The sequence below is a fragment of the Pogona vitticeps genome, chromosome 1, assembly GCF_051106095.1.
Source record: "Pogona vitticeps strain Pit_001003342236 chromosome 1, PviZW2.1, whole genome shotgun sequence".
Taxonomy (NCBI): domain Eukaryota; kingdom Metazoa; phylum Chordata; class Lepidosauria; order Squamata; family Agamidae; genus Pogona; species Pogona vitticeps.
The window spans coordinates 282,520,029-282,533,132 of record NC_135783.1 but is presented as its reverse complement, the minus strand read 5'-3'; the positions used below and the strand labels follow the sequence as shown (position 1 = coordinate 282,533,132).

Genomic DNA, 13,104 nt, shown 5'->3' with positions numbered 1-13,104 from the left:
TATTAACATGTTAATCTGTTTAAAGATGCGGATTCATATTTTATTTGCACTGGTTTTCACCCCAGTATTTTTTTAAATGGCAATTGCATACAATGTTTACAAATAACATTGTGTTCTGCAATGTGTTATGGAAGGCAATATGATGCAGGAAGACTGTAGCATTATATCCGTTTCTGTTATTTATCTAGTTGTCCGTGACAAAAGGAGCTATGATTTGAGCCTCTTGAGCCCACACTTTGAAGTTGCAGGTTTTGTGGCAACAGATGCGAACACATCCAAATCACCTTCTTGCATACCCCATCACCCATATGATGCACTGGGCATGGCATCTATCATCTACCAATGAGCTAATGAAGGAATCTTTTCTAACAGATTCAGATTTCCAGAGCTTTTTTTTTTTTTTTTTTTTTAAAGAGCTGAAATCTTGTGTTCATACTTCAGCAAGATTCATTCCCACTGCAACGCATGGGAAATACTTCCAAGTAGCTGCGTTGTACTGTAAGAAAATGGGAGATAAAAATATGGGCACTGTCTTGTTTTTATATGGCTTCATAAGAGAAAGGAATGCACACAAAAAGGGGGGAAGGACTCTCTCTCTCTCTCACACACACACACACACACCAGCTTAATGCTTTCCATGATACACTGTAAAGACACATATGTTGTACATACTTTCTCAATACCTGCGAGCTGATCCAGCATGTCTATGCTTTGTTTTCATTGTCATTTTGGGTCATTATGGCTATACCAACTTTACAGTTTCTGCCTACTTACTCCAGCCTGTAAAAAAATAGCATGATTTAAGGAAGGACAATAACAGCAAATTGGTCTGACCGAGAGTGCAGTGAATTTCAGAAAGCTCCACTGGATGAATGAGAAAGTATCCTGGGTGCTTTGCGTATCAGAATTGGCTCCTTAATGATGGCTCTGCCACAAATGAAGCTCTGCCCTCCCATTTCTCCTTTCCTCTACTGAGGCCACTAGAAGACATTCAGAAGTATTTGCTTCTGTTTATGAAAGCTTGTAATGTATGAATCAAACCAACTATCAGGGATCGCCAGCAGGGGTCAGAAGGCAAACTGTTCATGCTCCTCCACCCTGCTTTGTGCTTTAGAGCTGCTAGGCCTAAACAACTGCCTCTGAGGAGACATCTAACAGAAGTAGGCCTATGGGCCTGGGCCAATCTATGGAGAGCAGCACTTGCTGCTTGGTGCAGCCACAAACCCCCCACTCCCCGATCCCAGGAAATGTAGAAAGGGAAGCTATGGTTTTCTTCCAACCTCAGAAAGTGGGACAGTTCTAGCTATTGCTGCAGCTCCTGGTCAGTATTGGCTTCCACCTTAATTCTGCTAGCCAAATTAAACCAACAAGTTAAAATTATGGATATCAACATTGTCTTATTACAACGAATGGGAGTTAAGATTGACCACAGTTTAGGGTTTAGATGTAGCAAAAAACGGTGGAAGTGAATGTGTCCAATCTTTTAATCATGACAGTGCCAAATAAGGAGATGAACAGAATTAACATGGGGATTTGCCCAATGGGGAGCAGAGTCTGGAAAAAATTATTTTTGGATGGATTATAATTTCAGAATCATGGAGTTCCAGGAATTATGGTCCAAAATAATAGCTTCTGCAAGCTGTGTTGAGAAGCAACAGGAGTGAATGTTAGAACTGAAAGGGTTATGACTAAATATACATGAAATAGTTTGAAAGATATATATCATTGCTGGAGCGCAATGCCTCAGATCTCATTTTAGATAAGAATTAAACATGATGTTTAATATATGAATTAGGCATATATTAAACGGTTCCCTCATCATGGTTAGATATGACCATAAAAACAAAGGAAAAAATCCATGATTTATTTCAAAATGTATTAACTTCTAAGTTTCAAATATTTGAATGAAAGCATTAAATATACATTTAAATTTAAAAATAAAATAAATTATATTTGGCTGATTTGCCCCCAGTAAATTTAAACATAGTAAGCAACTCTGAATGTGAGTGTGAAAATTCACTGCCAAAGAGAGGTTCTTGAAGCTCTGGTCAGCAGTGGCTTTTGTTGTTACTTCTTTCCTCTAATTACTGATATAACCATATGGAATTTCTACTTTTTTGTACTCTAAATGGCTTTCTAATTTTCACAGCCAATACAAGTTTATTAGTAGGCTATTTTGACTGTTGTTGCATGGGTTTTTCTCTGTATTTTTAATCATATTTCACATAACTTTGTTACTGAACTAACCTACAATTCCAGCTACAAATGTGTAATGTCCGCTGTTCTTTATAATGCATGTCTCTCCCTTTCAAATATGTGTGGAAAAGGATGGCTTTGTTTCAAACATGGATGCATTTTTTCATGTTTTCATGTCTCAATGCTTCCATGCATCCAGTTTGTCCATCATGTGGAATATCAGTCCTGTCTTTAAGTTTGCATGTGAAGCTGAGGACAGTAACATGGAAGGTAAGCTAGGAAATACTGTAATGAGATTCCATTTAGAATTAGATGACAGGTTCCCTTACTATGTAAAGGTCCAGTTCATTTCTGACCAGTCAAACAAGTACCATAGCCATTTTTGGCCCATCTAGTGATGCCTGGCGCATCTCCGCTGGAGCAAAAAGATTATGCATGGCTGAATGTCTTTTTTAATATAGATATATATTGACTGCTGAGATGTTGCTTACTAGCCAGTATTTCCCATGGAATGATTGACCATACTTGGTCTTCCCTGATTTTAATCAAGTCATTGCTGAAAGGCACTTTTTAACAGAGATTCTGATATAAATGACTGGGTTTTTTGTATTTAAAGGGCATGCTTGTTAAGAATTGTTTGACTTGACTATAACTGCACCTTTAACATGTATAATCAAAATACAACAGTTCATTTTTGAGGATAAGTTTTGCCATTTAGTGTTTAGCCTTGTGTAGTTCAGCATGTGTGTAGTTTACATATATGTGTGTATATATATGTGTATATATATGTGTGTGTGCATGTTTTCTATCTTCACTTTATGCATTGCAGAGGATCTACTCTTGTAATTTTGAATTGTTCTTATACAGTGAGAAAATTTGAAAGGGCAGAAGTGATTCAACACATATTAAAAAACACACAGGGATTTGATGTAAATCTTGTAAATATTCAAATTAATTGTTTGATTCATGAGTTATCCTGCCAAAGTGCCTTGATTTTTAAAGTTAGGTATTGATGATAATTACTTACAGGTAACCTTGGCAACCAATGGCAAATCTGCAGATTTCAATGCTGGCGAAGAAGAACCTTGGAAACATGAAAAATAAGGACAGGAGCAATCCAGACCTATCTTGAACAAGCCCGGAATTTGTCTTTTGGTAAAAGCGATAAGAAGATTCAACAGGATTGTCCACTGTTTTTCATTTAACTTAACAACAATCTGCATAAAAACAGTCTGCTTACTTGATGCTGATACTTGTAACTTAGAAACGGTCTTATGAAGTCATTATTCCTTTAGCATCTTAATCAAATAATTCATAACAACCTGGCTCACTTGTGTCACCATTTGAATGGATGTGGCTGGAAGACACTCTGTTGGTTTCAGAGATACATTTTTTTCTGGGCTTCCTCTCTTCACTCAAGACATAGAGAATGTAGATGCTATAAAGAGGAAAGAACAAAAAGCCACAATATTGTTGGCTCACTTCAGGGACTCAGGCTAAATTGTAAGCATTAAGTATTGTGGAAACCGTGCAGTATTTGCATTGTCTTTTATTCCTGCTGAGCTCCCCAGCTGCCACTTTGGTGTAGACTGAATGCAGCAGCCACTGCAGACTCCTATGAGGATCCACAGGATCTTATCAGGGATTTATCTTGTTCTAAGTATAATTGTGAAAATCGTGACTGCAAATTGCCAGTAATTCACAAGTGGCCACTCGTATTCCTGGTCATGGACAAGTCATGATTTATGCAATTACCCTTAGAATGGTGTAAATTCCTGATAGGATTCTGGGCCATTATCACTGCAGAATGTTTTATATGAACTTTGACCATTCTTAGTACATGACATTCTTGCTTTTCTGTTCTTCAGGCTAGCTTAAAAGTTGATGGTATTACACCTCAATTCTAAATGTATCTAGACTCTGTAAATCAGAGCTTTGTAATTTGGGGCCTCATGTTTTCCAGATTTATACACATACCCATCAATTTACGCCATAGCACTTGGTGCTGACATTTGTGCCCCACTGCTATGAACCATAAGTCTCTGTTTAGATTTAAAGGTACAAGAACAGTGACTTGTTTAGGACTGTGAGTTGTGTACACACGTGTATTCAGAGGCACCAATGTGCATGTGTATAGTACTGCTTTCCAAAAAGAATTAATTTCCTTAACAACCTGCAGAACTGAATTTATTGTGCCCATGGCTCTCTGTTTTATAGATTTGTATAGAACTTATTTCCAGGAGATTAATTTGGGACTAAGAATCTTGCCCCATGTTGTTTTCAGAGTTAACAACCCGTACCAGGAGGTATCCTGCTCATATCAATGCACTGCTCATATCAATGCAGCTACACTGCAGCTAGCCCAATTGAGTATATCTATAGATTTTGAACAACAATTACCGCAATTCTGATCATCTACAGAAACAAAAACTGGGCAGGGCTTTGAGTCCAGCAGTATCATGATATGTACCATAGAAATGTATATCATAAACTTGCTGACATTCCAGTGCAGCTAGATCAGCAAAACAACCCCAGTTCTCAGCATATAGCATCTAACTATTTGTTGAGACTTGGGAGGAAATAAGGTGCTATTCTTTAAGGATGATGTGTTCAAGAGCAAATAGCCTACCTAACATTCCTTTTTCTAAGAAATGAGTATGCTTAGCAATATTATGCAACATTTAGCAGGAATGTCTATACTGGTTCCAATGAGCTATTTAAGGTATTAGATACCTTGTCTCACAATATCTCTCATTTGGTCCGGTAAACCAAACTTCAAATCTTAAGAGAATGAGCATTGTCAAAGGCCATGTTGGCTTAGACGTGCCAATAATGTGAATTTGAAATGGCAATATGTTACATTTTTTCTTAATTTCTGTGTTATCTTCACTGTAATAATTTCTAGACAACCCATCATACAAGAATCCCAATTATTGCAGCAAACATCTGCAAATTTACACAGGGTCTTTTTCTTTCTTTTTCTGGTAGATCTTTTCTGCAAAGTCATAAAAGGTGTTGTCTTTCCCCAGACAGGTGAGAAGGGACCCCCATAGGCTTCAATCCATGTCTCTGTTTTATCCACACAAATAATCTGCCAGGCCACTACAGGAATCAACTACAGGATTGGGCATAGTTCTCCTATCCAAATACATCACTCCCTTTTTATTTCATTTCAGTGATCTCCAGATGGAGTTTGATAAGGATTACATTGCCTTTTGGTTTTTTTTTAATTTGCAAAGAAAGAAACACCCCACACATTTCTTTATATTTGGGAGGGGGAAACTATTTGAATGTGAAGCAAAGTGAAACTGGTAAATTTGTTCATCCAGACAGAGGGGTTTAGAATGCTTGTCTTTGCGCTTAAAAGTCTGAATAATGCTAGGCATGCTTTTTTAAAAAACAAGAGGCCTCTCCTTTTTATCTGTAGCAGGTACAACATGACATTTTTCCTGGCAGGGAATAGCAGTATCTGCTGAATTTGGCCAGTGTAAATGGGCAAAATTCATTGCAGTTTATTTTTGATTGATAAACAGATTATTTGGGACAGATGGAACTTGAAGTTTCAAAATTTTAAATTTATGAGGAGAAAAAGGCGGTGTATTCTTGTATCCTTAGCTGAGGCAAATGGCTGTATAATTGACCCAGTAGAAAGAAGAGGAAGTGGAGAAGGGAAGTGTGCTGAGACATCTTGTTTATGGATTTCTCAAGCATGTAGTGTGTGAAGATAAAGAGAGAGAGAGAGAGAGTCTGAGAGAGAGAGAAAAGAGAGATAGCTCTTTTCATTATATTAGGGATGGGAACCATGCAGCTTGTAGTTTCTGTGCAGCCATAAGGCCATTTCTGTGCCACACAGATCTCTCTGTGGGTCTCTTTTGAAACGTGTGAGCCACTTTTGAAATATGTGGTAGATCACCAAAAATCCTCTGGTTTCATTGGGGCGGGGGTTTGATGCAGTACCCCAGAAGATCTTGTGGCTGGAATATGGCCTCTGGATCTACAGGAGAAGAAATATATCCATGGATTATTTTGCTTTCTTTCATAGAATTTTCTATGGATGGCCATGAGAAAGTCAGAATTCAACCCATCTACCCCAAATTTGAACTGACTAATATTAACTTGCTATATGTGAGTTATCCTGGTGATTGATTACTTGTGAAGTACTCTTTCTCTCAGATATTTTATACTTGGCTGGGATGAGAAAGAGGAAGTAAGCTAACGAGCTGGCCAAGTTCTATGTTAACAGTTTCAAAAGCACTAATTTAATTTAAAACAGCTAGCCATTGATTTCACACAGTATTTCAAACTGGGGGGAAAAAAAGAAATGCTCAACCTGAAAAATGGAGAGGAAGATAGGAAATAATGTGCCCAGCCTAGGACATGACTCTTTAAACCATTGCAGACAGAAAGAAGCCTTTTACAGGGGTTTGGGGAACTTTTTGCTGTGTTCCATAACTCAGGGAATTTAAATCTGATGACATTCTTTTTCTAAAAGCTAAACCAAGGGAGAGGAGAACAACAATTCTGCTCATGGTTTGCATGCATTTGTCAGATTCATTCTTCTGCTGTATAATCCTGTCATATTGGCTGGTCAGCTTGACCGTTCAAAAGCCTTTCCACTATGGATATCTGATTACACTTCTTAACCATCTCATAGGATGCTTGTCCATTGTGAATCCAAGGCACTGGAACATAATAATGATGAAAATAGAAAAGAAGCCAAGTGTTCATACAGAAAGCTCATGCACGTTTTCATCTAAATGGACAATTCATGTCAAACTGCCATTCATCCTAATTATGAATTGCATATTGCACTTTCTCCCACTAGCTGAAAATATCTTATCATCCCATATTTATTATCTCCCTCATTGGACTGCAGCATATAATAAGCGGAACATAAAATCAGCCGTAATCATCTCCACAACCTAATCTCACATGTATAGTTTCTTCTTGCCAGGACATCTTGGACTTGGGATCGCTACCTAGACATTTAGTAACATGAAATAATTAAGAGTACCATTTGTTGGAAGTTTTATGGAAGGCAATAAACTTTTAACACCAGCTGGAGCTTTGTGCCATTTAACCAATGGGCTTGTGCTAGTGCTATCTCAAATTATGTTCATACACATTTTTTTAGTCCATTCCTTGCAGCCAAATACTGTAAGAAGCAGGTGACGAAGATCTTCTGATTCAATCCTTCTTTTTGACAATTGCATCAGGGCACTAGCATTTTGGATGCCTGATCTTGTAAGCTTCTTGTGAAGCTAGAGAAGAATCTACAGCCCATGCTTCTGTGATCATGGAGCTCTGAGGTCAGAGAAGGAAAAAGGGGGAGATGTTCTGAAGATGCTGTGGGTTCATAAGGTCCTTTGTTCTCTTCACACGTCTTGGAGTGAGGTCAGAACTATGCCAGCTTTGGAGCTGGTGTGATTTATTTATTTTTCTCCTTGGAAACAGTGGGAGGGATACTGTGAAAGAGAGAAAGCATAAAAAGGAGCTGCAAATATGCCATCCCACCATTCTCTCTCTTTGTGAATGCCTAGAAGAGTATAGGAAAAGGCAGTGGCCGTGTCTTAGATTCTCCTCATCTCATGCAATGAGGCTTTTCTGTTACCCAACCTAGTTGTTCACCAACTCAACCTGCAATGTTAATAAGACATCTCACCTGTTACTGAGAACCATTATTGCTACAGAAAGAAGCACAATGTACGCTAGAAGCTCCTATGCCTGTTTGGCTTTCTGTCATTTTAAATGGGGGAAAAAAAAGACCAGTTAATTCAAAGCTGCTTGAACAGGAAAATTACATCCTTAAATAATATCAGTAGGGTCAGGATTTAAGGTAGTATATACCATGGATTATGTATTGATTTGTACTACAGTATTCTATTTTTACAGCCTTGAAAGTTTATTTGCAAAGTGAACTTACAGCTATTTTTTCCTCCTCCAGTCAGTACTCAAGATTCCAACATTCCATTTTCTTACTTCTTGCAAGTTTCTTCGTACTTCCTTATGAGTATTACAACGGAAGTCTTCCTTTCTTCTTCCTAATTTGAACTGTAATTTATGGAATACATGAAATGTATTTCTACTTCTTAATATATCTCCAATACTGATATAACTACTTATTCATACTTTATGTATTAGTACCTCTCCTGCAGCAGCATTGAACTACAGTGTAGACTGAATTCACATATCTGTAACTTACATACACACAACTATTTTCTTATCATGTTTACAGACATACAGTACGATATTTTCTTATACAACCATATAAGAAACAGAGAAAAAATTACAATCCTTAAAGAGAATCCATATTAAAGTGGAAGTGGAAGATTTTATTGTAACATATATGGATGAATAAAAATGACCTGACTTATGTTAAAGTAATATAATCCCGTAAACTTTATTTATAACCTCTAAGCAAAGCACAAACAGGAATTAAAGGTGTGTTTAAATGCTGCAGTTTCTTATGGACCACTATGTTGATATAGCAATCTTAGATGGATCAGATGAAAAAATAGCTGATCTATGTATTTTTTATATGTAGAGTGCAAACTTATGCATGTTTACTCAGAAGTAAGTCCCACTCCATTCAATGGTGCTTACATTCTAACACACATGTTTAGGATTGCAGCCTTAACCTGGTCTTTTTACCAGGAAACTTCAGAAGGGTTTCCATCCTCTTTCATACAATGATTCTGATCCAACCATTCTTTTTTGTTCCTTGACATACTTGTAAGTTTCACTGAGTTCGGTGGAATTAATTTCAAAGTCTGTGTTCACTGGGAATGCAACTTTTGAAGAAGGCACTGATCAAGCTACGGTGATGGGCAATCAGGTATCAGAAATGATGGTCTGGGATCTCCCTAGCTCAGCAGTGCTCTTATGAGACCATTCTGTGGATGGAGATGAGTATGCTTGCTTGTTTATGTGCGTAGACCTTTATTGCTGGATCAGAGTGGAAATGTACTGGGCAAGGCTTCCAATTCTTTCACAATGAATTTTGAACTGAACTTTGGTTGCTTCAGAAATACAAGAAGGGATATGGAAGGCCTAGCTGATTAGGTGATTTACTTATTTAATAAATAATCTTGACAATGATCTTCATCAAGGGAACCTTTGCAGATCACCTCTACTTTTGATATGTCTTGTACACGAATATTGCCTCCCTAAACATGAGTGAGGCATAGTATGTGTCTAACTAGTCCTTGAGAAATGACCAAAACACATCAGGAATTATTTATTAAATAACCAGCATGCCCTATGGGCTCTGCATGGGATATCTATTCCAAATTTTAATGCAGCCATCCCTTTTTCAGCTGAGAGGCAAGAGTAAATTCCCAGATCATGTCAGTCAAGCAAAGTCAATGAAAGTTATCAAAGTTCAGACTGTGTAAGGAACTACAGAATTTAATTTCTTGTTTTTGCTTTTCAAGAAAAGGACCAAATTACAAACTTATAGGACCATGTCAATCAACTAGCACATAGAAAAATACCTCCTGACTTTTTAAACATTTGTAAGAAAATGAGCATTATATTTTTCCCAGGAGGAGTGGTGTTTATTTTTCCTCCTTTATTAGCAGTTAATTACAAAATATCTGTAATCCTATGGCCTTCCTATTACCCAAGCACATTGTATGAGCAAAAATATTCTTGATACTCAAATATAGCTGGGCATAATTACTATAGAGCTATTGCCCCTTTTGGCACATTGGTTACATAGCACACTACACAGGCTATGTACCAAAAGCACCAGTGATTCACAAAACAGGTACATTTAACTTGTGAAACCTGTTGTACATGCCTTGCGTTTGGGTGAGTGAAATTGTACAGTAGATATAGAAGGTGTGTTGCTATAATATTATTTTGTAAGCCTCTGATATTTTAAAGCACAGTTTTCAAATATCCTTTAAATTAGAATTGCACATGGTTTAGTAGACGAGACAAAAACTAATAATAGCTGTCAAAGCATGGTGTTCTTATAAATACCAATTTTGGTGCGTTGTTTTCCGCATGAAGAACAGTGCCTCTCCGCACTTTGTGTAGATAATATAGTTTATCTTGGTGTAATTTCAGTGAAATTGTGTATACAGTATTAATAGTTTCTATTTGATTTTAATTTAATTTAACGTCAGTTAAACTGGAATAGAAACTTTACAATTTGCTTGGAAAAGGGTCTTTTGTTGTTGTTGGGTTGGCTGGATTTGGCTACTGTTTTGGTATTTCTATTCCCAGGCATTTAACAAAGTAATCTTCCTAGTCTGATAATCATTTTTATATGTTGATAATATAAACATGTTAATGCATGTTGTGTTTGAGTAATTTTCAAAATCTTTCATTGCAGTCAACCCACTGTAAATATGTTAGTCTTTGTTTTTATATATCTAACCAGCAGCATGTGTGAGCGTGGGTGTAAGTCTGTAAATCTCTGGCACTTAGTGAATGTGAGTGGCGGTCTGAATTTTCTGCACTGTGAATGCAATACCATTTTGACATTGATGAACTAATGTAGTCATACGCTTCTTCTGAGTTTATGATAGTCAAGTATTTTCTTCTGTATCTTTGATAATGTTGGAAATGTAGAGGTAGGATATTAATCTGTCACTGCATCGGTTAGCTCGAGGGTCACAATTAAAACCAGCCTTGCTGTATCTCTGCTCTTTTGCAAAAGTGGTTCAAAGCTTGTCTTTACAGCATGGAATCCATCCTTGCCCAACAGCATTTCAAGGTTCCTCTGATGTTCATTTGCTTTCACTAGCTCACTGACTATTGTATTAAATCCAAATGTCAGTCTGGAAAAAAATATAAACTGTTGGAGGTTTGACGTGTACTTCCAATCAGTTTTAAATGTTTGTTTCTCATAATTTTGATCCTCCAGAACTAACATGTTTTATATTATGAATATGAATGTCTATGAGAATATATACAATAAACTCACTTTTAGGTTACATCGTTAAACAAAGTGGAAGAACTAGGAAAGAGCCCAAATGTTCATAATTCATTTACTTTGCTGAATTGATTCACTTTACAGCACTTTTAAAATTCTGTACAGGGCTGAAGCTAGCATATTAAACACAAGTTGCATGCAAAACCAGTGCTGCTTTCACTCAAGAAATGTAACACTTCTTTGTGTGTTGTATTCCATGAGGTAAATGATCCGAGAATAAAGCTAGCTATTACCTGTCCCAAAATTACTCTTATACTAGGCTACAAACCATTTATGTTTAGATCTGTCATTCCTGTTGTGAACTGTCTGTATCCACTCCTGAAATGTAAGTTCAACAGATTAATTTGATCCTGAAGACCTCAAATGCGTGGATCCTTCCCCCTTAATCTGGAATGGAAAAAGCAGATCCATGTAGACTTGTATGTGTCTCTTTCCCTATCAAGCTACATAGTGTTCGTAAACTCTGAGATCATAGGCAATGTAAACGATGCTTCAGACTGAACTGTTACATGGTCATGCTAGAGCAGTGGTTCCCAACCTTGGATCCCCAGATGTTCTTGAACTAAAGCTCCCAGAAGCCTTCACCAATAGCTGTGCTGGCTTGGATTTCTGGGAGTTGTAGTTCAGGAGCATCTGAGGACCCAGTGTTGGGAATCACTGTGCTAGAGTCTTTGTTTTACTTTAGGATTCATATGATTTCTGTCAAGATCAATCCATTCAGTGAAATCATTCAAAAGAAGACATGAATTTGGTCTTTGGCGTTGATTGAAAATGTTCGTCCAGGGGCTGAAATGATGTACTGTACAGTAGCTGTACACGTTTTGTGTAAAAACTAATCAATGCAGATACTAAACTTTCTATCATCTCTGCTTAACTTCCGTATTGTTGTAGAACAATCTCATTTACTGAGCATATTTTTCATAGATCAAATATTCTTTATACCTTTAGCAAGTGTTTGCTTTTAATACTTTCTTACTGTGTGAACTGATTTCTGTAACTTATGTATAAAACAAAACTGGACATTCTTTATATACTGGAAATAATAAGAGAAGACAATTGTTTCACTAAGTGTTGTACTTTTTATGTACATATCAATAAATGTGGATTCCTAATTTTCATTGTTAGAACCAGCGTGAGTGTGAGACTTTACTTACACTTTTCTAACTAAATATATCATTTCACATCTGCTACAAGGTGGGTAGATCATGTGCAAGATAGTGTATCACTCTTATGAGAAGTCAGGGACATTTGCCTCTTTTTGGGCAAGAAACTGAATGTTCAATTTAATTTCAAGGCATAGTTTGAAACTTATTTCATTAGGTTGTTGGAATGGCATTCTCAGTGTTTGCCTGAAAGTGGACATTTGGTTCACTCCAAGTGGACATTTGGTTCACTCCAAGTGCTCTGCCCTCCCCCAAAGCGTCAAGAGAACTGAGGCTTTCCCTCACCTTTGAGTGATGTTTTTAAGAAGAGTCTAAGATACTGGCAACCAGAAGTAGCATCACTAAGAGAAAGGAAAAGCAGGACATTTTTCAAAGAAATGATGCATGAAATCAGCAAACCAGTTTCATGGCTGTGCCTGTTTGCAATATACCCAAAAATTGAAAATGAAATGACTCATGTTTTGTTTAGACTAAGCCACCAGTGGACAAGAATGCGGAACCTGATGACACCACAATGTTTACAGTCACACTCCCAATATAATCCTCCAGAATTAATACCCTTAAATGGTTTTAGAGATCACCTCCTGTTCCAGAACTGTGAAATGGTACCAAGTCCTATCAGCATCTAATGAGCTAGTATATAACAATAAAATGGTTACTCTTTAAGATCTTATAGGACTCCTTAGGTATCAGATGGTGTTGAGAATGCTATGTGGAAAACCTGCCAAAATTCTGGTTGCTTGATGTCTGAGTGATTCCTGTGTACATATCTGAAAAAAGATGGCTAAGTCTTTCTGGCTT

General features: G+C 37.1%; 1 protein-coding gene across 5 annotated transcripts in view; it reads left to right on the top strand.

Moving 5' to 3' along the window:
- SLC1A2 (solute carrier family 1 member 2) overlaps nt 1-12,267 on the top strand; it is a 132,256-nt gene extending 119,989 nt beyond the window's left edge. For all 5 annotated transcript variants that reach the window (XM_020782801.3, XM_020782802.3, XM_072985946.2 and 2 more), the window contains one exon: nt 3,226-12,267. In XM_020782801.3, coding sequence (XP_020638460.1) covers nt 3,226-3,300 — 75 coding nt within the window. In that variant the 3' untranslated portion in view covers nt 3,301-12,267. The remainder of the gene's footprint in view (nt 1-3,225) is intronic.
- Nucleotides 12,268-13,104: the final 837 nt, after the last annotated feature.